The 24,227-nt window shown below is 43.3% G+C and overlaps 1 protein-coding gene and 1 non-coding gene across 6 annotated transcripts; one reads left to right on the top strand and one right to left on the bottom strand.

The window, feature by feature from the left end:
* Positions 1 to 1,547: 1,547 nt before the first annotated feature.
* On the bottom strand, positions 1,548 to 23,336 carry pfkpa (phosphofructokinase, platelet a). Of its 5 annotated transcripts, none has more exons than XM_086307257.1 (22): positions 23,072 to 23,336; positions 20,442 to 20,515; positions 19,554 to 19,631; positions 18,261 to 18,450; positions 17,840 to 18,005; positions 17,536 to 17,580; positions 17,341 to 17,449; positions 17,048 to 17,143; positions 15,327 to 15,419; positions 13,528 to 13,653; positions 12,864 to 12,928; positions 12,545 to 12,614; positions 11,457 to 11,603; positions 10,248 to 10,318; positions 9,945 to 10,032; positions 9,070 to 9,222; positions 6,326 to 6,490; positions 5,090 to 5,151; positions 4,728 to 4,839; positions 4,305 to 4,404; positions 2,394 to 2,499; positions 1,548 to 2,270 (listed from the first exon to the last, which is right to left on the bottom strand). In XM_086307257.1, exons 1-22 carry the CDS (start codon positions 23,163 to 23,165, stop codon positions 2,114 to 2,116), a joined length of 2,367 nt encoding a protein of 788 aa, XP_086163383.1. In that variant the 5' UTR covers positions 23,166 to 23,336; the 3' UTR covers positions 1,548 to 2,113. The 5 variants fall into 5 exon arrangements, 4 of the variants coding, with proteins under 4 accessions (XP_086163383.1, XP_086163379.1, XP_086163384.1 ...); XM_086307253.1 differs by lacking the exon at positions 9,070 to 9,222 and adding an exon at positions 7,897 to 8,049; XM_086307258.1 differs by lacking the exon at positions 17,048 to 17,143 and adding an exon at positions 16,597 to 16,692.
* trnat-ugu (transfer RNA threonine (anticodon UGU)) lies at positions 12,208 to 12,280 on the top strand. The gene has a single exon. It is a non-coding gene; the product is annotated as a tRNA-Thr (tRNA).
* Positions 23,337 to 24,227: the final 891 nt, after the last annotated feature.

Below are 24,227 nucleotides of genomic sequence, written 5' to 3'. Positions count from 1 at the left end.
TCATCCGCGCCAATGCCAGGCTGGTAGGCAAACTGAAGTGGGTCCAGTGATGAGCTTGTTAGGCGCCGAAGCTGAGCCAGGACCAACCGCTCCAGGGTCTTCATCAGGTGGGATGTCAGAGCCACCGGCCTGTAGCTGTTGAGGTCCTTGGGGCGTGAAGTCTTTGGCACTGGTACAACACAGGAGGTTTTCCAGAGCTGTGGGACTCTTCCCAACCTCAGGCTCAGGTTGAAGAGGTGCTCCATCACCCCACACAGTTGGTCCGCGCAGGACCTGACGACCCTCGAGCTGATGCCATCTGGGCCCGCTGCCTTCTTGCCATTAATCCTCCTCAGTTCCCTCCTAACCTGGGTGGTTGAGAGAGACAGGCTGGAGCCTTGTGTTGAGTGTGTATTGGATGCTGTTGTTGGGGGTGGGGGGGAGTGAGCAGGGTGAATAGAGGAGATGTGAGGTGTCAGAGGTGGAACAGCAGCAGTGGGGGTGGGTGAGTCTGCAGCCGATGTTGTAGACTGTCTCATGGTTGAATCAAATCTGTTGAAGAAATGATTCAGTTCATTTGCCCACCTCACATCCCTCCCAGGCAGAGAGTTCTGCTGTTTGTGGCCTGAGATGGTTCTGAGGCCTCTCCAGACTTCACCAACGTTGTTTTGCTGAAGCTGGTTCTCCATCTTCTGCCTGTAGCTGTCCTTCCCATTCCTTATCATTTAAACCCTGTGGGAGTGTCCCCCGAGAGGGACATGGACCCCCTATTGATCCTCTACCTAATCACACACGCCAGGGTGTGAAAACGGGTGTAGGTCACAATCAGCCAAGGTTTCGGGTGAGCCCATAGTGAAACCTAGCCCCACCCTATCATGTGATTTCCTGAGGTCAAATGACCCAGGATGTGAGTGGGCGTTAAGGCGACTGGGTGACTGAGAAGTGGATGCAGACATCGTGTTAATTTAGTTAGTTAATACAGTCGACACTATTGCCTCACAGGAAGGAGGTCCTGGGGCCTTTCTGTCCAGGTGCTCTGGCTTCCTCTCACAGTCCAAACACATGCAGGTAGTGGGGTGAGGGGAACTGCTTATCTAAATTGGACATAAAGGCTTAATGTGGCCGTGTGTCTCTGTGTTAGCTCAACACACTGGTGTCCTGTCCAGGGTGTGTCCTGCCTCTCACCCTTCAGCCCCTCCATGACCATGAATTGGATAAGTAGTTTGTCATTAGGTTAACTTTGCAACAACAAATATTTACACAGCTAATGAATGGCTCATTAATCTGACACTCGGGGCCACGAGCCTGCTAACTGGCTTCACTAATCTTCAGGCTTCACCAAGAGTCAGTCAACTGAAAGCGATTTTGATTATACAAGCTCTAGTTAAACCCCAAAAATGTCAATTAAATGACTGGAAGAACTGTAATAATCCCAGATGAAATAAAAGGACATCGTTTGATGGAAAGTGACAATCGTGACTCAGGCACATCTCAAGTATGATTTTATTCTGTGGGTCTCATATACATCTAACTCTGTTGGTGCAATATAACAGACAGCTACTCAGTACAGCAGTGCCTACATTTTTAATATATCCACATTTACAAGCAAAAATACTTTTTAAAAGATAAATATTAGTTTCCTTGTTAAAGCACAGAATGGAGTTCTCTTGGCTTGCAGCAAAACTATATTGCATCAGTCTCATATAAATATGCTTAACCTCACACTCGTTCTAAGAAGATACGCACTGGTTTGTGCTGCAGATAAAGTGCCTACTCTGCAGCTCTGCAGTCAGAGAATGTCGAAGCAACTCAAGACACAGAAAGTGCAATTTAAAAACACTAAAAAGATCCAGGGCGACGAGGACACACAGATGCATGGCAGGACAGCTGTGTGTGTGTGCATTTGATAAGAAGAGGAGAGAGGCTAGACTACAGTTGGTGAGTTTTTTTAAAACAAAACTGAGAGGAGCGCCACTAAAAGGAATGACAGTAACAGACCATGAACACAGCATGTGGCCAGAAAAAAAAGTGTTCATGTTGTAACAGGAGCTCATTTACAACACAAAGACTGACACCTCACAAAATTTCCATCATACACAAAGACTGAACTCAGACCGTCATACAACGCGGGCCTTCACATGGCCACCGAAGCGTCCGAGTCTTTTGGTCGATTGTGTACGACGTGCTCGAGCTGTCCGGAGTCGGAGACGTCGTAGCTCGTCTTGTACTTAGCCAAGATCTTCATCAAAGGACGCAGCTTCAGCCACCACTGCTCCTTGGGGATCCTGTGACTGCACACAGATGAAGAAACGTCAGTGTCAGCGTTTATTTCGGCATTTCTTTCTCATTTTGGACTCCCGAGTTCTCTTCTGGACTAATCTCCCTGTGTGCCAGCGAGCTACTGTGATACATACACAAAGTCAGTCTCATCCTTGAGTTGGACCACAGGCTGGAAGACCAGAGTCCTGCGGCGCATTCCCAGCAGACAGCAGGAGTCCTCGGTGTTAGCAAACACTCGGCCTGCACACAAACACTGAATCAAAGGTGCAAACACAGGAAGTCCCTGATCTTACAAACATGCATTAGGGTGGAATTAAAGCCACTGGAAACCCAAACCTACAACAGCGTTCCAGCTGTGGGTCTATGCAGTGCCGTTATTTTGGAACTTTTTGATCGCTAGATTTAACTTCCTACACCTCTGTGTGTCAGTGATTTAAAAGCCCACTGGTGAAAATGACTAGTGTCATTGTTTTTGTAGGAGAAACAGTGGACTACACTGGTGATCAGGGTTACCCTCACATCAGCAGCAAAGGATAACTGCTTCCCTTCTTAAAGTCGGTGATTTTGTTAGTTGGCACCAGAAAAACTAGTCGTTTCATTATTAATATTTTGTTAATGTATAAAGCGAGTTAACTGTAGAGTTGAAGCTGCGTCTATGTAGCCAACCACCAACAGCCACAGCTGCCTTACCAGCAGATGGCAGCAGCACCCCACCCTGCCTCTCTCTGTGATCGGTAGCTTTAAGAAGATCAATCACAGCAGAACATGGATCAGCAAACATACGACCCGATGGCCAGAACCAGACAACCAAAGGGTCCATCCTGACCTGCTTGATAGCTTTCAAAGAAGGGCGTGCATTTTGCACCTTTAACTGTATTTTAATCAGTTTTACAGGCCTGTTACTGTGGCTTGTACGCCACAGTAAGAAAAAAAGAAAAGAAGGGAAACTTCTTCTGTATTATCAGTAGTCAAATTTCTTTTTTAAGTCTCTATTTTGTATACGGTAAAAAAAAAAATCAGAACTTTTGAACTTTTCAATTCACAAATAATTTCTGTTTTTTAATTACAGTCCTTTTTTTGTTAAAGTGTAATCCCAGTGACTGAGCTCAGTTTTTAATGTTTTTGGACTTTTTTGTCTCATCAAAAAGGCCAAGGACTCACCTAAACTCTCAACTTTGATACCATTTGTAATTGTTATGATTTTTGGCTAAATTCCCAGTGGCTTTCACATTGAGAGGTATCTGGGGAGGTGGGGGTGGTTCACAGTGATTTCTTTCTACCAGCTAGTGGCTATCTGAAACATCATCATAAATGAAACAGCTGCAGTGTGGTTTAAGAGGATGAGAAAACTGAAGCACAAAGAGGTGTTGATATGGAAGCCATGAACAAAAGCAGCTGAATTGAGATAAAGCACCGCACACTACCAAGAAAATGTGGGAAAAGCAGGAAAAAGAAATGTGCGTGTCGCTCACACAGCCCATGCTTGCACATTTCCATTTCAGAAAGGACCTGGAAACAGCACTGCATGGTGGCTGCCGGTAAATTTGGAAGGCATGGGCAGATTGCATCCTACATGTGTGTAACAGAACAGTGAAAATGACACACACAGAAACACACACACACACACTGGGAGTATGGTGCTAAAATGAAAACACAAGATAGGAGCTAAATATGTAGATGGTCATGGAGCCAGCATGAAGAAGAGGATTTACCTTCATCTTATGTCATCCGAGTGTAAGAGAAATGGACACAAAAAAACAAAACAAAAAGAGGAGTTTTAACTTTAATGGCGGCCTTATTACACAAACAGTGTACAGGTCGGTTGTGTCGTATCAGATGAGGAAGCGTGTCGGTCCTCATTAAAATGCTACATTGATGAGTGTAAATGATCAATAATTCATTTTCTTTGTGAGGATAAACATACATCAAAATGTCAGACAGAGTGACTCCATGACAGATCTGCTTCACAACGGCCACGCCTCTGCAGGGAGGGAGGATCGGCTACCGCGGGTCTAATTACAGGCTGCAGGGAACATTAACCTTACCTTGTCTGAACGTCTCAACCAGCTTTTTGGAGACCCACTGCATGGCCTTGGCTGAGATCTTGGTCCCAAAGTTCCGGTCAAATGGAGATGGCGCTCCTCCCTTTGAAAAAAATTAAGAGTTTTCACTCATCCACCAGATCTTTCCCCCCTTTCTTCTTAATTGAACACATGTTTGCTGATGTGGTTTGCTAGCTGTGCTATCTTTTCATTACAAACTAGATTTTCCTCAGAGATCATCAAAGTTTTGTGTGTTCCAGTTTTTTTATGTGCTAATCTCAAGATACACAAATCCAAAATACAACAAAGACCAGCCATGTAAACTGAGAACATGCATATTCATGATACAAATATGGAAAATTGGCACTTCTGTACTCTGGAGGAGACGTTACCACTGATTATTTATACAATGGGAAATCAGCCCACCTGCTGCATGTGTCCCAGCACATTCTTCCTGCAGTCAAACACCCCCCTGCCTTCTTCAGAGTACAGCTGATAGATGAAGTCTGTTGTGTAGTTCTCATTGCAGTTCTCATTCCTGACAGACACACAGTGAAAGTGTTAGCAGAGGCACACTCACGATGTGAGTTGACGCTCACGCTAGCTGGACGTCATCAGTGGGAGCCGGATCGTAAAATGTCAGCACTGTCAAAACTGTCGGCTTCACCACAACATTTGTTTACTATACAAGGAGCTTCAAACACCGAGGGATGGAAATGCATGTTTACACTGCAGCTCATTACAAAGAGATGCTGGCTGGAAATTTAAGGTGACTGTCATTTTCTTACCTGAGGACCAGACCTCTCTGAATGCTCGTCTTCATTTTCTCTGTCAGATGTTCAACATTGGCCTGTGGGACGAAGTAGTGCATGTGGCTGATGTTAACACATAGGTGGCTCTGTAAGGTCTGCCTTAGAACTAGAGTAGGGTGACATCTAGTGGATAAAACCAGGAATGACATTGTAAAGAACTGAGCCTGAAACTTAAAGGGGACCTATGTTGCTTTACCTTATTTACTGCCATATACACTAACGGCCACTTTTTTAGGTACACCTCTTTTGCCTTCAGTGCTGGTACTAAGGGGCCTAAAGTTTTCCAAGAAAATCCCCCGACACCATTACACCACCAGCAGTTAATGCATGGCAGAATGGAGCCATGCTTTTATGCCGTTTATGTCAAATTCTCACCCTGCAGTCCCAAAGCTGCAGCAGAAATAGGCTCGACAGCCCAGGCAACATTAACTGTTGCTTCAGCTTGCAGTTGTAAGCTGACAGGAGTGGACCCTGCTGTGGTCCCCTGCTGCTGTAGTTTGACTTGTTGTGCATTCAGAGGTGTTCTGTAAACCACGGTGGTAACGAGTGGTTATTTGAGTCACTGCTGTCTTCCTATTAGCTCAGAGCTGTCTGACTATTCACCTCAGACGTCTGGCATCAACGAGGCCCTTTCACCAAGAGGACTGCAGTTTGTCTGGATGCTTTCTTATTCTTTGATCGATCTCTGTAAATCCTAGAGATGGTTGTGGGTTCAAATCCCAGTAGATCAGCAGTGTCTGCATGCCAGATGCAGTGAGTAATTGTCATGTGACTGGCTGATTAGATATTTGGATTAAAAGGAATTTAAACTGGTGTACCTACAAAAGTGGGCATTACGTGTATATACACTATAAATATAACAGATTCCATCATTATTAAAGTTATTATTGAATGTTTTTGTTTTCATACAGGATAGTTTTCTTTTTGCTGCTGTTTGTTTTGTTAGAATGTTTTATTTGCTTGCTTACTTCAGTGTTTATTTCTGAGCATTTATATAACACTGTTTGTTGTTCATTGGACAATACGAAAATAACTGTAATAAAGGGAGAATGTCCTTGGAGAGAGAGGAGCCAAAACTGTTTGTTTGTTTATTTTGGAACTGTGACTCATGCAAAGCTACTTCAGTCCAAGAATAAAAACCTGGTGCTGAAATGACCATCACAGGTCTACTTTAAATAATGAATGCATACTGGTTCTGTGGTTGCGTCATACCTGCAGTTCTTTGATGTCAAACGGCTCCTCGTAGATGTAAGCAGCATCGGCCCCTGAAGCCAGGCCCCCCACCGTGGCCAGATAGCCACAGTAGCCTCCCATAGTCTCAATAATGAACACACGTCTCTTGGTCCCACTGGCTGATTGCTTGATGCGGTCACAGGTCTGACACACGCACATGAGCTCACAAAGTCAGTACACATTCAGCACTAATGTGTCAAAGCTAACCTCTGTAACCCTGAGCTCATATTTGCCCATCAAGGTAAACATAAAGATTAGTGTTAACTTAAGACTTTCCACACAGTAGAACAACAGCATGCTTATTTAGCGAATAGCTACATTTCAACAACAGATTCATCTAAATGCTGCTTTCACCAGACAGACTGGATCCTGCGAAAGACGACAGAACACGTCAGATGGTAACATTAAATTCAGAATTCATATGCAAACACTTGGTTAAATTCTATGTGGAAACATTTTTCTTCCTGTGCTAGATTTTTATTTTGATAGCCCAGTGCTGACAATCAGCTAAATATGACATAATCTAGCGTCAGTTTAGAAGTTGCAGCAGTGGTAAAAATATAAAAATATGTGTTACTGTGAATTCACGTGCTCTGCAGAGAGCCCGTCTCCCAAAAATGGGAAATCGTGCTATAGTGTATCCTTGTGCTTTTAAATGAGAATGTGTTGAAACAGCACAGGGCGATCGTGGCTTATGAGTTGGGAGTTTGCCTTGTAATCGGAAGGCTGCCGGTTCGAGCCCCGGCTTGGACAGTCTTGGTCGTTGTGTCCTTGGGCAAGACACTTCACCCATTGCCTACTGGTGGTGGTCAGAGGGCCCGGTGTCCAGCAGCCTTGCCTCTATCAGTGCGCCCCAGGGTGGCTGTGGCTACAATGTAGCTTGCCATCACCAATGGGTGGATGACTGGATGTGTAAAGCGCTTTGAGGTCTTTAGGGACTAGTAAAGCGCTATATAAATACAGGCCATCCAATAAATAAACTGTTACTTTAGCTTTTAACAGGGTTAGCTCTAAGAAGTAACATTTGTAACAAATCTGTTTCTCTGCATGGACACAAGCTAACAATTTTGTAAATCACTATCCTGGAGCCCTCAAAGTGCTTCAGCATATCATATATTTAATGTTAGAAAACAACACTGATGTACTTAAATGTGCACAATTTTACTTCATGCTTTTGTGTATGATTTAAAAGAACTGAGAAAGTTGTGCACCAAACTTTTCCATCTTTCTCAGTTGTTTTGATGATGTGAGGGGGATCAGTAGGAAAACACTTTTTTCCAATTTTTCGCAGCAGCACATGAATGCACAGTTTATGTTTGAGTTAGTGTTCGGGCTAAGTTTAATTCATTGACTTTTGTTGCCTTTACTGTAACCTAAATCCAGAGAAAATAGTGTAGCACCTTCTGTAAGCGGACAGTTTGCTGAGTATTAGCACTGGACCACAGTTTTCTCTCTTGCACTTTCATATCATGCCTCACGTTCAGTGTCTTTGCACAAGCATCTTGAACAAAGCGCTCAAAGCTCTGCTGGCGGCGGTTTGACTGCCTTACCTCCACAATGGCATTGAGGGCCGTGTCTGCCCCGATACTTAGATCGGTGCCGGGTACATTGTTACTTATGGTGGCAGGCAGCATACACATCGGGATGCAAAACTCCTCATAGCTGGCGCGAGCCTCATACAGCTGCAGCAGACTCTCAAACGCCTGAAGCAGCAGTATACAGAAAACGCGTTAGACGACCGGTCACTTATAGAGAGAGAGGGGTGAATCTCTCTCAGTTTGCAAGAGAGTATCCCGCCATTCCGGCATGTTCCGTGTGATAGCGGCTATGGCTTCCCTTTGGCAGAAAGGACGGGAGGATGGGATTGTGAACAGAGTGGTGGAGAAAAGAAAATAAGAACAGAAAGAGTGGCAGAGCAGAGAGGGGAACGTGTAATCAGAACAGGAAGTTGATGTGCAGAGAGAGAAAGCAGAGGGAAGGATGATAAACAGGGACAGACAAAGAACAGATGAAGAGACAGGACAGAGAGACGTGTGCTTGTTGGCCTCAGAATCTGCTCCACGGTGACGCGGCATATAACAACCACATGACAGCCAGATCTGCTTATATTCAGCAGGACAAGCAGGGCCAGTCGAGTCTGCATACACAGCAGGAGGACATGAAGATGGCCAAGCTGCGATTCCAGTTTGAAACAGCACACGTTACCTGAACTACAGGCTGTTAAGCTTGTGTTCTGGCGATATGTAGACGTCAAAACCTGCATGCAGCCAGCCACTCGTCATGACGTGTCAGAGGACACTATCACAAACACACAGACAGGGAGAAGGGCAAGCAGAGCAAAACATGGCGGCCACAACACGTGTGCACCTCACAGCATGCCTCCATGTTGACACTCACTTACTTACCTGAAGGGAGCTTTACGTTTACCAGTCACGCCTCACGGTGCTGACATGACTCACTTTGTCTGTCTGAATTTCTAGTTTTTAGGGAGGCCAAAAGTTCAAAGTTGAACTTGACTTTTTGTGCCACGTGTGGCTGACAGATGCCACCGTTACAAGGATTTCTTCCGAATGATCCCCTGACAGGCTGGTGACTGGTAAAACACAACACTGTGGGTTTTTCCCCCTTGTTGAAACACAGCTGGCTGGCTTGTAAAGTGAGCGGATGTGTTTGTGTGTCTGTGTCATGTCTGTCTATTCCTGTTGGCAGGCCCCATCACTTACAGTAGTGATGGCGTTCAGAGCCGTGTCAGCGCCAATGCTGAGGTCAGAGCCCGGCACATTGTTGGAGACAGTGGCTGGGACCATGACCATGGGCACACAGAACTCGTCATATTTCCCACGAGCCGTTAACAATTCCAGCAGTGACAGGAAGGCCTGCAGGGCAGAGCCAAGTGCTTTAGTGTCTGCGAGGGGTTTGGAAGGTTGGTCTGGAAGAGAGGTGCTACTTGCCACAAAGGAAAGGGTAAGACATAAGTGGAGGGTGCCAAGGGGAGGAGCCAGGTCTATCACAACGGACAGCAGCGAAACAGACAGGTACCACTCCACATTCACCCTCAAAAAACACACACACGTACATCATACACAGGATAACTCATTTACTTGCATTCATCAAAGGAAAAGTAAAGCTGGTGAGCATCTATACAGGAGTGCGTGAAATGGCTGAAGAAAAGCAGGTGTTCTCTGTTTCCAAATCAGATCAAATCGAGTCAACTTCAGTTAAATAATCCAAAAACATCATGTTAAGGAGTCTTCTTTCTCACTATATAGCTATACATATATATCATATACCATTTAACATGTAATGCTAAATATTAGCTTCCAATGTTGCAGTTCTGCAGCTCTGCTTTTAGGCAGAGAATTGAATTTAAAGCATAGTTTTGTACACAGCTATGCATGGAACCATACAGAGGTGTGCTGAAATGAAGCGGGATAAGGCTGATGGAAACATTATACTGTTTATTGTAACATGTCATAAATATTCATAATTTAAAAGCTTTTAAGCTTGTACACAGACTTAAAGATGAGAAGCATCTACTGACAGACTCAACAAGTTAAAAGCAAAACGAGCAGAGACAAAAACTGAGTGTGAAACTTACCTCGAATCCACCGATAATCAGCAAAGCATTTATATTGTGCTTTCGCATTTGCTCAGCAATTTTCTCCACGTGTTTTGCAGGAAGTGTTCTGAGGATTACAAAATGAGTATTATGAAAAAAAAACATTATGCAAATATACAAAATCATTGAAATACAAAGTGTATGGCTGGGAATTTAGTTTCTTAAAGCCGTCTATGAGGAAATTCTCTGGATACACTGGTACAGTGCTGATACAGATTCCATCACCTTTGTAGATATCTCAATTTAATCATCATTTTATAAGAAAAACTGAAGACTCTTTACCTTTTTGTCCCCAACAGGGAGCCACCCTGTCCCGTCCAACCTCCAACATCACCCCATTTCACCTCCTTAATCTGAAGGGTAGATGGATGAGACATATACGTTAGCTATTACTGATGAGTGGAGCTGTTCACAGGATGCTTTTATTTATTTTGTTTTGTTTTAAATGTTCTAATTTAGTGCTCTTCTAACCTGCAACGAGCTGAAAAGCTCCAAAAGCTGGTGCTTTTCTTTCTTTGTTGTGTTAAGAGTTGCACAGAGACTAATGAGTCCCAGTGTGGAAGCTGTTTTCTCCCCAATTTATTTTCTTAAGTTTGCATCTCTCTCACAGTTGTGTATTTTCTGTCCTATCCTCCTGGTTCTCAGGGCAGACATAGCAAACACCAGAGTTAATTTGCTGGACAATCTCTTTCATGTAGCAGCGGAAACTAACAAAGCGTGTAGCAGAGAGTGCTTGAGTCCTGAATAACAGAAATCCATTATTCCCTCTGCTCTAATCTTCTTGGGGTCAGTAGGCACAGTCTGAATCCAGGTCTCACAGAGGATGTTTAACTAAGCAGTGACAGTGGAGACATTCTGATAGAGATAAATGATCCGATTGTTTCTTAAGTGCTGTTCACTGAGCCGACCCCACACTCTGAGCGGTTTCGTCAAAGGAGGCTAGAGGACAGAAACTAGTTATACCAGTCATGCAACAAAGAAACGGTATCACCTCAGATTACATATCAGTACAAGTTTTCATTGTTAAAAGTCACACAGGTGCTGCTTGCTTTTACCCTGTATTCATAAATCTCGTGATATTGTGGTGATAGGTAATGTGAGAAAGTCTTTGACTTATCAGTACAGAGCTGTGTTTCTCAGCCCAGGGAGAACAGTCTGTTTCCCCCCACTGGATAGTTGTGGTACTGCATCGTTTCGACTGAGCCGAGCAGAGCAGGGAGAGTGAGCGTGAGGAAATTGGTTTACATTAATCTGGACAGATTATCCCCCGGGTTTCCCTGATTATGCTTTAGTGTGACTGTGCACTGTCTGACTCTCATCAAGCTAAGCCAATTCTCTCTGAGATATTGATTAAAAAATTGGAGTCACACACACAGAAGATTTTTATTAAGCTTGGAAATTATGAATGCATTTAAATAACATGAAATCTCATTAGTTTCAGGCCGATTATAATGACACGCAGTAGTGCAGCAGCAGTGCTACAAGTCTCACCTGTCCTTTGTAGAATCCCTCAAAGCCATCACTGACGGCAAACATCTTGTGCCCCTCAGAGATGCCCACCCTTACAGCTGAACGGACAGCAGCATTCATGCCCGCTGCAGGGGCCCCGACATTCAGCACTGCCACATTGAAGTTGCTCTGAAGACATAAAATGCACAGCAACAGGTTATCATACATTCTGGCTCTGGAATAATCCCACCAAATGATAAAGTGTGTTTTTGAACATGGATGATCACGCTCTACAGAAGAAATCAATAAATGCTTTCTGGGGTACTCTCAGCCACATGCTGAGCCTACAGTGGTCATTATCACAGAGGCAGAGGGTGGAGTCAGACCCTAAGGCAAGGTCCACAGCATGGAGTCTGTCAGGCTGCCTCTACACTTCGCTGATTTTCAGTGTAAGCTACCTCCTATGGAGCTGCAGCTCCTGGCAGGGATGATCAAGTCCAACCCTCAGAGGGGAGCCAGGTGTGATCTAATATCACTGCACAGCAACAGTGGCCACCCGGGCCGCATATGAAGCCCACGCTCACTAAACCTTAAGGCTTCAGAGTAAATAAGAACAACATGGTTAGAAGTCAATACTTGTTCTTATTATGTGCACTTTTCATCTTTTTATAATGAACAGCAGGGAACCACTGACGCATATGACTGCTGAATACTAATGCCCTCAGCCTGATGTCACACACCCGTCTACAGGACAATGGTAATAAGGTCACTCCCTCAGAAGGTGTGCAGCGCAGGCTCCATAGCTCAGTGGTTAGAGCACTGGTCTTGTAAACCAGGGGTCGCGAGTTCAATCCTCGCTGGGGCCTGATGCCTGGACAATACTTTTTTATTTGTTTTTGCCTCCACCTCTAGATAAATAAAGTATATGGCTTTGTTTTGTCAAAGACAGCTCTTAAAATAGCAGCAGCAGTAAGGCACAACTGAGTCATTATTTGTTGGGCAGAACCTTAGGCTGACTTGGCTCCCTAAAAACAACCTGCTCTACAGGTATTCTGTGGGGGGGGCTCTGTCCTTTTTCATTTCTGTGTGTGTGTTAAGTGTGAGCAAGCAAAGCTGACACCATCACTTACAGTCGGCAGCTCGGATTCTGGTTTACGATGAGCCAGCAGTTTGTATGTCTTCAGGTTGTTTTCAAAGCTCCTGCAGAAAAACCAAGTGCAGTGAGTTCATCTGTTCCAACACTTCAATACACAGTAAACACTTCAAAACTAAGGGAGGTGTATTTGAAAATGAAGTCCATGATCCTGATTCTTCCCCTCTTTCCTCATCCTGCTGAACACTGAGTGTAAACAACAGACTGATGGTGTTCTAAAATAGCACCTTGATCCACTTTCCCTGTGTGCACTTAGAATCACCGGACTGAGTGAAGTTCAGGTCTGTCGGTCATACCTGCCCCGAAGCTTAACGGCCTCCTCAAAGCGTTTCTGGTCCATAGCTTTCTGGACCTCTTGAGTCTGGGGCAAAAAAAAGAAAGGAGATTGTTTCATTGCTTGAAATCTGCATTTAGACACGGCAGCACAAAAGTACTTTTCAATTTGATTAATCTACACGATTTGGGAATAAACATCTGCATGCAAGGTCTGTGATCTTTGAAGTGTCACAACTGCTGCATGGAGGAGAAACTGCCCTGAAGTGTGGACAGAGGAAAAAATAACGTGTCATTGTGTGTTTGGGCAAAAAAGGTGACTAATACGTAACCTGCTCTTCACCTCTAACATTTCCTGCTACATAACGTCAGTGAGGTCTTCACTGTGAGCTCTGTTAAACCCAAACAAGGAGCGAGAACGACAACAAAGCTTTTTTGTGCATCATCATCATCATCATAAACAGATAATGATTAACCAGTGGCTCCATCTCAAACAATGCACTTCTCTTGTGGACACTATTGCCACTCCAGACTCTGTGCTGTCTGAAATCATTACTTAAGCTCTTTGTCTTTATGGACTCTGTGTCTGTCTGTCCTCGGCTTCTCTGGTTTTGTAAATATGTGTGTGTGCATGCCTATTGAATACGTGAGGGTCTTGGACTGTTTCCAGCACAGAGCAGCACTTACCATCTGCACACACTCCATCAGAGGCACGCGCACCGATGTGTTCCCACACAGAGACACCACACAGGCCGGCGTGTTGGCCGTGGTCTCCAGAAGCGCGAGAACAGCCTCGACACCCATGCGGCTGGCCTGCATGTGAGACGCACAGATTAAACTGCATCTTCCTCACTCATCGTTTCTATGCCAACACATTCTTCCCCTGCTCAGGGTTTCTTTTGTTCTTTTAAGTTTTATTTACTTTAAATCTAAAATTGGTTTTAATTCTCCTCTTAAACATCCATCATTTTTTTGTTTTCATCTGTAGACGTTTTGTAGTAAACGGGAAGGGTTCCTGGGATACACTTGCACGTGTGCAGAGCCACAAATCTGTTAATATGCTTAACGTAAAACCTGAGGGCAGCGCTCCTCAGACACACACACGGGATTGAACAGGAAATGTTTTGGACAACTCTTCAAAACAATACTGCGGACAGGGAACATTTACTATAAATTCTCAAAAGACCATCTATTGAAATGAAATGAAATCATTTCTGATAATATAATGGCTTTTAAAATTAGGAATAACACTTTAAACACTAATAAATATGCTGCTCAAAAACATAAATGTGCCTATAAACTGCCAAAATAGTCAAAAATGTCAGTTGCAACAACCTCACGTGATAAATTTAAAAACATGATTTGACAGGCCAAAAGCAAAAGATACTGCTTGGAAAAAAAATGAAAGGAATCCTTTTTAATCAGAGTAAAGCATCAAGTCAGTTAAAGTTGTGGGCACTGATCTGGTCAGTTAAGTAGCAGAGGAGGTTGCTGATCAGTTTCAGCTGCTTCGGTGTTGATCAAATTAAGAACAGGTGCAAGAGCATGGAGGAGATCCCAGGAGAAGCTTGGTTACTCTAGGAGAGCTGGACGGGGGCGTAGAAGGTCCTTAATCCATCAGCAGGAGCGCTGTCTACTCCTTTGTGCGAGGAGGAACAGGATGAGCACTGCCAGAGCTACAAAATGACCTCCAGGAGAACACCTGTGTCGATGTCTGTGACCAAACACAGAAACAGACTTCATGGGGGCCTGAGGTCCTGATGCCCTCTGGCTTCCCCTCTGTGTTCACTGCCTGGCACCGTGGAGCCCGACTCACATTTGCCATAAATACTAAAACAGGCAGGGCACCGCTGCCCTGTGCTTCTTACAAATGAGGACATGTTCAGCCTGAGCAAATGCGACAGACATGAAAGGATCTGGAGAAGCCACAAAATCGTTCAGCATGACTGGTTTGTTGGTGGGACAGTGATGGGCTGGGGAGGCATATCCATGGGAGGACACACAGACCTCAACAGACCCTGACTGCCATTAGGTATCAGGATGAAATCCTTGGACGGACGCTCAGACTGTCCAGGAGTTCAGTGGCGCTCTGGTCCAGCTCTGGGAGTAGATTCCCCAGGACATCATCCTTTGTCTCATGAGGAGCGTGCCCCGTTGTCAGGAATGCTGACGAGATTGTGGGGGTCACACAAACTACTGAGAACCATTTTTAACTACTAGCCTGCAGTAATTTGATTTTTAGGGTGTCTTCTGGAGGTTGAAGTTCATTTCCATCAAATGATCTGGCATCATTTAATTCCTTATTTTTAAAACAAGTTTTATTTAACCAACAGGCCAGAGGCAAAGTAGTTTGACAGAGAAAAATGAATCCTGCTTTTTGAGCACGTGAACCCAACAAATGTTTGATATTTTGGCCCCTAAAGTAATTCAACATTTAGCAAAAAAACATCAGAGCACTGGCTCATAACTCAGGAGGGTGGACCTACCAAGATACGGTCAAAGGCAGATGGGGTTCCTCCTCTCTGCACGTGTCCCAAAATTGTCACTCGTGTGTCGAAACCCAAGCACTTGACCACGAGCTGCGAGGAAAAGAAAAACAAGTTTGAGCAGATGGCCTGGCATCACATCATCAACATTCTCATGAAAATAACAGCTGTTCATTTAGGTAATGGATCCTTAAAGAGGCAGTTCACCCTAAAATCAAATGTCTGTACTTTCCTCAGGCCTGTGCTGCTGTTTATCACCTATATTTGCTTTGGTGTGAGTCGCTCAGCTCCAATTGGTAAGTCTGTTTTCTCTTGAATATAATGCAATCAGATGATGTTTGCCTAGTGCTGATCAGAGAAGCAAAAATTTTATAAATACATGCATTTAAAATAAACCTCACAGGTACATGCAGGCTTCCTTCCACATAACGATACAACTGTTAGTCGGTTAAACAAAATAAATTAAAAAATGTGCGTGTGTGTTGGGGGGGTTCAGTGTTTGTTTTTTTAAATAAGCATTCCTGCTGAGCTTTTTAAATGGATTTTGAGCACCACAAATCGACTGAAGAGAAGGCAGACGGCAAAGTCATCTAGATGGATAAACAGCACAAGATAAATAGGACCAGAGAAAAAGATGTTTATGTGATTTATGGGTGAAGTGTTGCTTTACTGTTGTCTAAATTCATCTAATGCATATTATATATACACTAATAAAGGTATAACTGTGTCACTAATATGTACAAAACAAAGGTATATGCAAAAACACATGTAAACAAACTGGCACATCACAAACTTGAACATCAACACGATCTGAAGCTGAAGAGAAGGGGAAACAACAAAGCACAAGCAAGCCGTTCTAATTTTTCAGTCATGTTAGAAAGGAGCTTTTAATTTGAAATCAAAAATAATTACTCTGCTACTTTAAATAAAAACAGAATCTCCAAATAAAAATGTTAGTAATAATTACATAATAATATCATCATGATTCACAATTTACAGTTAAAAAGTCAATTTGTAAGGAAAAAGAAGGCTATGTGTGAAGCAGCTATAAGTAAATGCTATAAGACCTATAATAGCTGTGAGGTTTAGAAAAGGTGCCTTGCAGTGCTTTGGCAGTACAGTGTGGTGAAAGCCCTCTTACCAATCTAGCAAGTGTGCTTTACAGAGCATTCCAGAAACACAGCAACAAAGCCACACCAGGGCAGCAGTACAGTAGTAGAGGTCATTCAGGAGGGAGTCAAAGCTGGAACTGGGTACACTCTGTACTTACATTCTTAACATATTCAGTGGTAATGGGTTTGTTGTTACGATCAATCGCCCCTTCGGCTACAATTATGATATTCAGCCTTTTCATCCCTGCTCGGTTCTACAAGGAGGGCGTGGTGGAGAAACAACATGACAGAAAAACTGAGACTGTGGCTGTGACGTGGGCTTTCAGAAGCACGGGGAGGGAGCCGGACGACGGCGGCAGCCTGGGAGCCGAGGACAGATTTGTTCACAATAAAAGCCTGGTGTCACCACGGCTTGTGTTCACACTTAGTTATCAGGTGTATCCTGTCTTTATTGCTGCTTGTCCACACTTTGTTATTACGGGACTGAATGTGGATACTGTAAGAAAACTGTAACCAAAGATTTTGGCGGTGTGTAGCTCAGATGGCTGGCTTGCATCAGTCAGGTCTCCGTGCTTCTGGCTTCCCCTTTCTTAACACTCAGGTACTCACATCCTTGACAAAACTAGAGGTTATAGGCTTCCCGTGCCTGTCAATGGCTCCCTCTGCAACTATGATTATGTTCAGCCTTGTTCCCCTGGAACGGGTCTAAATCATAGAACATTGGCATTTTTTTTCAAAGCAGAAAAAACACAAAATCTCACAAAAGTCTTTCGTGATTTAAAGTCTGTGTAGAAAAACAAAGAAAGGTTTGGAACAACATGTTATCAGAGTAAATATAACATTACATCTCATAGAACAACCCAGTAATACTACACTTCACTGAGTAAGTCTGACTGTGTTACCGCAGATAGTTTCTGACACATCTTCTCCTCCCAGCCATCCTCTGGAGGCATTTCAGGGATCAGCACCCAGTCTGCCCCGCAAGCCAGGCCGCTCACCAGGGCCAGGTAGCTGGGAAACACACACAGGTGATAAAGGCCTGTGTCTCTGACTGAGAGTTGATGGTTCTGGATCTGCTAAGGTTTATCTATTCTTACCCACAGTGTCTGCCCATGACCTCCAAAACAAATGTCCTCTGGTGACTGAAAGATAAGGAGAGGAAATATGATGTAGGAACGCTGATGTACCCGAGAGCAGGTGTAGAAGATACCATGATAGTTTTTTCCTGCGTTAAACTTTTCTCAACTTCAAGGCGAGTGATTGAAACAGCTGCTGGTAAGAGTGAAGGATTATTATATTTGAAATGTACCCTGATAATTAAAGCCTGAACTAGCGACTGACTTGTCACATATGCAGCTTTCACACGTAAAGCTGCTAAAGGTGCTTATGTTGACTGCTCACCTCTGTGCAGTTGTCATAATTGCGTCCACCACCTCGATGATTCTGTGCAAAGCCGAGTCAGTGCCAATTGTCATGTCAGTTCCACAGAAGTCGTTATCGATAGAGCCGACCATCCCCACAATGTGAAGGGCAGAGTACTTCTGGACGGCATCGGCCTCAATCAAACCTGAAAGGAAAAGAAGCTTAGAGCAGGACTGGGCTTTTGTCTGAGTAACCACTCTGAGTCACAGCTGTTCCTACAAACACAAATCTCTGATATTACTGGCAGGAGATACGGTTTCTCAGTATGGCACCAAATGACTCCAAGCTCCACATGCTGTGCAGAATTGTTTTCAACAGTGTAACCACGTCCTCAGAATATATAAACTGCATTTTGTCTTGACTGGAAATAGGAAACACAGAGCCATAAAGCCTCCACTACCTTGTTCCACCAACTCATTCAGCAGCCCGCTCCATTCCTCCTTGAAGAGGTTGGCTCCCGTCAGACTGCCGTCTCCACCGATCACACACAGGTTGGTGATGCCGTGCTGCACCAGGTTGTGGGCAGCCTTCAGGCGCCCCTCGTGAGTGCGAAACTCTTTGCAGCGAGCGCTGCCGATAACAGTCCCTCCCTGGTGACGATAATGGGAACGTTTTAAAAGTGTCTCCGGCCCATATCACATGGTTATTCTTTTGGTTTGAACTCCTGCGTTTGTTCTTCAACAGGAAAAGCACTACTGATAACACACCGCCTACTGCGATGTTAGAGGTTGTAATGTTTCACCACTAAACAGCCTTATCGTCTGTGTCACATGACTTACATGTTCCTCCTTTGTGCATTGCTTCCTGCAAGATAAACCTAACTTTGATAAATACATATTTCAGTGTTTTTCCACACTTTTATATTTTATTTATGGTGGGTAAAGAGGGCATGTGGATGCATTAGTCACGCCATAATAAAAAGGATAATAATTCCAATTTATAGCAAACGTCTCAAGAAATAAATCTGATGTGAGGTTAGGTTATTTATTAATTATTAAACACGTCGATATGAAGATTGTTCCTCTGCAAAGTGCTTTGAGTAAAATAAGCTGCTTATCTAGTAAGATGAACTCTAACTGCACTGTCTTGAACTGCAGCTGGTGACAATACTCCAAAGTCGCCTCGGTGGACTTCAAAGCAATACATTAAACGGGTCTCCACTTGCTCCAGGTTCTAGTTAGAATGGTTCCTCAAACTCACAGAGGATAACCGGAGTAGCACAAGGATACTATCCCCAGCTGCAGTTCAAAACAGTGGAACTGGAGTACATCTAAATGGACGTGATCCTCTCTAGAGAAAGCAGCTGAATAACGCTGATTACCATCACAACAGTAGCCTGGTCAGAGAGCCAGGAAGAAAAACGATACAGGAAGGGCCAGAGTTAGCTTACTGGAAGATGATGAACTTGCAGAGTGAGAAGATCATAAATCAATCACACATCAAGGCGTTCCTCCACACAAATAAAAAGCTAAATGAGTTTTTGGACAGTTATTAAAACACCTGCCAGCCCATCCAAGTAATGTTTCCATGTGGGAAACACTGCACACTGCAGTCCAAGAACTGCAAAAGTATTTATTACTTTCGAATGTTTCCGATATAAGCCGGGAGCCCACAGGAGAGAGAACACCTGCTTATAAAAACCTCACTCTGTGTATGTTACATGTGTCTACTATAGACCATGATAATTACTCACCAACTGCAGCATGCTGGACACACTTTCCCATGTGGCTTCCTTTATGTTATCCCCACCATCCACCATACCCTGATATCCCTGATTACAGAGAAAAAAAAGAATATACATTTAACATTTATGCCTAAACTTGTGGCTGTAACTAATTTAATTAGATATAAATTACATGTAATAAACATATAAATTGCCCATGTAACTCTGTTACATAAGTACAACATGAAATGTTACATTTAATGGAATCTGGGCAAATAAAATTTACTCAAGTAGTATACATTCAGTTTATTTTCCTTACTAATTATTTATTTGAATACATGACCATTTGATTTCTGCTGCAATTTATTTCAAAATATTGCTTCATGGTTATGAGGCCAAAGAATCATCTTTCTGAGTGTTGCACGAGCTAAGCAAACAAACACACACTCCAAATAACCTCTGGCTAACGGCCCAAAATACAACGCAACGACATCCTATTGTCATCATGACTTGAAATAATCAAAATATTTCCACATAATTCAAAACCAATGAAATTTACATCATTAACTATAAGACTGGTGCATCCTCATACTGTGCTACCTTAGCTGGGTGCAGGGTATTCATATGAGGCATCTAAAGCCTCAGTTATGTAACATCACACTGTGTGTGAGCAGAAGCCACACGTACACAGATGTGCTGGGATCACAGGATGAGCAGACAGAGCATGGCTCTTCCCAAAGCTCTTTTAACATCTGCTTCATGAAAACAAAATAAACATCCCTGTATTGATACCGGACCCCTGGCTAGTACTGTACACAAATCCAACCATTAAAGTTGGGCTTAAATGTCTTCCAAATACTTTATAGTGATTTTCCTTGAAAATGCTACTATAGTCCTAAAGATAAATTTATGGCTCACCTCATGAATGAAATAAACCTTTGCCCCCACGTACAACCCCATTCGAACCACAGCACGCACAGCACCATTCATTCCTGAAAGAGAAAGAGTTAAAAGAAGAAATCTTAATCACAAAACAACTTGTTTTACAAGGTCAAACTTTAAACTATAGAGAGGGAAAACACATGTGTCTCAACTGCACCAAGTCATTGTAAAACCCCAATTTGCATGGCTCTCCCAGGGCTTAAGCTACATGGATATTTATTTAATCTGGGTGCAGCTGTAAACCTTTATTTATTTTTTTATGAGTATTTCTATGTCCTGGATGTGGGAGATAATGTGTGTAAGCCCAGCCTTTGCGTGTTTATAGTGTCTGTGTGTCACTTGTGGATTTTTTTGCCCCATCAGAAAGCCCTGCCATGTTTGGTCAAAAGGCTTTCCTAGCTCCTCCTACAGGTTCTGTGAGTCTGAGTGAAAATACTAACCAGTAAGACCATGCTCTGTGGCTTTAATGTCAACGTCAGGGTTAGCTTCAACACAGATGGGATAAAAACGTAAAGCTTTACCCACAGGAAGGAGGAGAACGGGAACTTGGCTAACTGGAAGAGTTGTAAACAAAGGGAAGAAAGGACTGGGTTTCCTTGTGAACCAAGCAGTACTGTTACTCTGCAACACAAAGGCTCAGCCCACTCGGGAAGCAGAGGACACAGCAGTGAGGGAAGGGAACAAATTAGGAGGAGGCCTCTGCAATGTGATCTGCTCATGAAGCCGGCAAAGCATCCAGAATTATTAGAAAAGGACCAACAATACAACCCAGTGTATAATCCATGGCACGCTGTCCTTGTTACATAACTACAATCACAGGGGCATCAGACATCAGAGTGTGGTGAAAACAGAGGCAGAATATATGAAAAGATGTTCGCGTAGATATCTCAGCTGAAGGTTTCAAAGTCTCTATCAAAGCAGAACATCTCTTCTTCTGCGTGACTGACTCTTTCTCCTGCTGACTGACTGAAAGCACTCAGCCAAGGCTACACAATGTACTCTGACATTGATGCACGGTCTCAGCTAGCATGCTGCAGACTCACTGCTTAACTCTGGGGCCAGCGCTGCGTGTTTGTTCTGCAATTAAGTGGATCAATTCACTGCTTCTGAATAACCACATTCACTCTTTGAGCTCCTGGAGGATGGAGGTTACACTATAGAATACCTGGTGTAATTAATAATAATGCATTATTAATAATTCTTCACAAATGCACTTACATAACAACAACAGGTGGTTTCTGAGAAAAGGTCAACATTTGTCTAAATTATGTATTGAAAAGTTTAAAACAGGGTGGTTATTTAGCAGAAGATTTTAACATAAACAACATTAGAAAATAAAGAAGCTTCTTTAATGCTGTAGAGCAGTGTTAGTGCTGCTGCCCTTTGTATCACAATCCAATGCTAAAAGTGGACACAACTTTGATGTGACCATGGCTTCTCAGGGTAATATTGGAAGAATATCTGGATCAATAAGCCAAAAAAAGCTGAAGTGCTTTCTGACTATTTTTAAAGCAGGATAAAGAAGTTTTTTCCCCACAAAGATACAAAGCTTCTTGCTATTTTTGTCAAATTACAATTTACAGTTGGTTTGTTAATAACTTTCCATGCAGCATGAAAACAATAAGAAGAAAAAGTGTTTTAAAATATCCATATTTATTCATGTTTTGCTCATATTTCACTTTCTACAGCTTGAAAGCTATCAGGATGGATTCACTCTCTCTTTATGTTTCCTCTACTACACTGGTCACGTGTAGGCCTAATAATAAGTTACATAACAGGTAAAAATAATCAAATCCTGTCTTTAAATAAAATCATAGTTTCGACTTTTGTTGTTTAATTATAAGATGATGTAACTCATTCGGATCAGCCGGCTGCCATTACAATGTGGTGTTACACGGCAGTAGTAGATGTACATGTGCTTAAGCGAAATTACGAGATGAGCCGGTGAGCACATGACCCGGGTTTCCTCTGTGACGTATAGTTGACTGGAAGAGACGTAGATGAGTTATATGCTGCTCATCACGTACACAGGATGCCGGCATCCCACAACCGCTGGCCTCCACTGTGCTAATAAAAATCCAAAGTCTCTAGTCTCGCTAAAACTGAACACGACAGAAACGCTGTGTAAGAATTTCCAACCTGTGCGCTAGTGGCCTACGCACACAGCGCCCTGCACTCCTGCGTATCTGGCTTCTGCACAACCTAAATTAATTGGGAATCTGCGCTAATTAAATGCTAACACAAGCCCGTCAGTTATAATGCAATAATAAACTGTGAGGAGGAAAGCAAACCGCGCGGCTCGACCTTGACGCATCTGTCTGAGCCGCTGGGTAATGTCACACATGCCTCTGAATCAATGACAGGATGATGCTGTTAGCGACTTAGCAGGGTGCGCGGTGTTAGCATGCCGGCTAACCGTGTAAATGGCACATAACATCACAGCCTTACTGTACCACCCCGCCCCACCGCGTTTTTAAATAAAAGCCAGGCTGACTTGACAGGCAGTCACTATGACACGGCTGTGTATCTTCGCCCTTTGCGGGCCTTTCCTCACTGATACGATGCTTCACACAAGTATCCACAAAAAGTGTAACTCGATACTCTACCTTGAGCATCCCCTCCGCTCGTCAGCACCGCAATGGCTTTGCCCGCTCCCGACAGGTTCTCAAAAAATATCTTCTTGCTGTCCGGCTGCGCCATTTTCACAGCAACTCAATATATAAATATAAATAAATATGTGTTTCCTGGCACAAGCCGATAAAAGAGAACACCGACAGTACGGAACTGTGCTGAAATGATGAAGGGCAACAATCTATGCCCTCTACCTATGTACAGTATGCCCGCTTTGGTCTCCTTCTCCTGCCTGTTCCGTATCTGGTCGCTGATTTGCATAGGCCGAGCGCGAGGACAGTTATTGGCAGAAGCTCGGGCCAATCAAATCATAGTTCCAGCAGCATCCGTTCGCTTGCAAACTAATAAGAGATGTGTGGGCGGGTCTATCATTAGAGGATGCCGGCGAGGTTTCAGTGAACCTTAGTGAGGAGGAAGCAACAGGCTACGAAAGTTACACACAGAAACACCTGAATCATACAGTGTAAAGACGAATAAATCTATTATTTTTAAATTAATACTATGAGTAGTAATAGCAATATAAATATTTTTATTTCTATTTCTAGGCCTAGATGTTTTTATTGCAGTAACTGGTTTGCTCTATCATCAACATTTTGGTAATCCTTGTGTTTCAACTGTGTACGTTTTATAGTATTCTAAATCTATATTCTTTCACTGTTGCTGATGTATTTGCCCAACAGTGTAAGGTAAAACAAACCTTCCACAGATGCGCTACCTTATGCCATTCTTCGTAAAATGCATCGTTTACGGCCCAGGCTGACACTTTTGTGAAGTGTATTATTGTGTTTTGATCACTGCTTAAATATCATATTTACATTTGCATCACTGAAACTGTGCGCTTTCCTTCAGGCCGAAATCCTTTTACACTGGAGCTATGACTTCCGTTCAAGGTCGTTTTTTATGAGCCACTGATTTTTGTTACTACCTTTATGTGTATGGGACTCCTAACACTACACAGAGTAAGTTAGCGTTGACTATTTAAGATTTTTCACAGATAAACACAAGAATGTAAAACTATGAAACACGCAATGAGGAAGGTTCCACTTTGGATCGTTGTCTCCATCATGTGGCCTTAAGGCCAAACTACAAGTGGAAAGCTATAAAACGGAAGTACTGTGCATGTTCTGTATT

The sequence above is a fragment of the Aulonocara sp. 'chitande type north' Nkhata Bay genome, linkage group LG9, assembly GCF_057382095.1.
Source record: "Aulonocara sp. 'chitande type north' Nkhata Bay isolate Kocher_YH1m ecotype deep benthic linkage group LG9, A_spYH_male_GT1.1, whole genome shotgun sequence".
In the NCBI taxonomy this organism is placed as follows: domain Eukaryota; kingdom Metazoa; phylum Chordata; class Actinopteri; order Cichliformes; family Cichlidae; genus Aulonocara; species Aulonocara sp. 'chitande type north' Nkhata Bay.
Note: the sequence above shows the minus strand (reverse complement) of the source record. Positions and strands in the feature narration are given on the sequence as shown.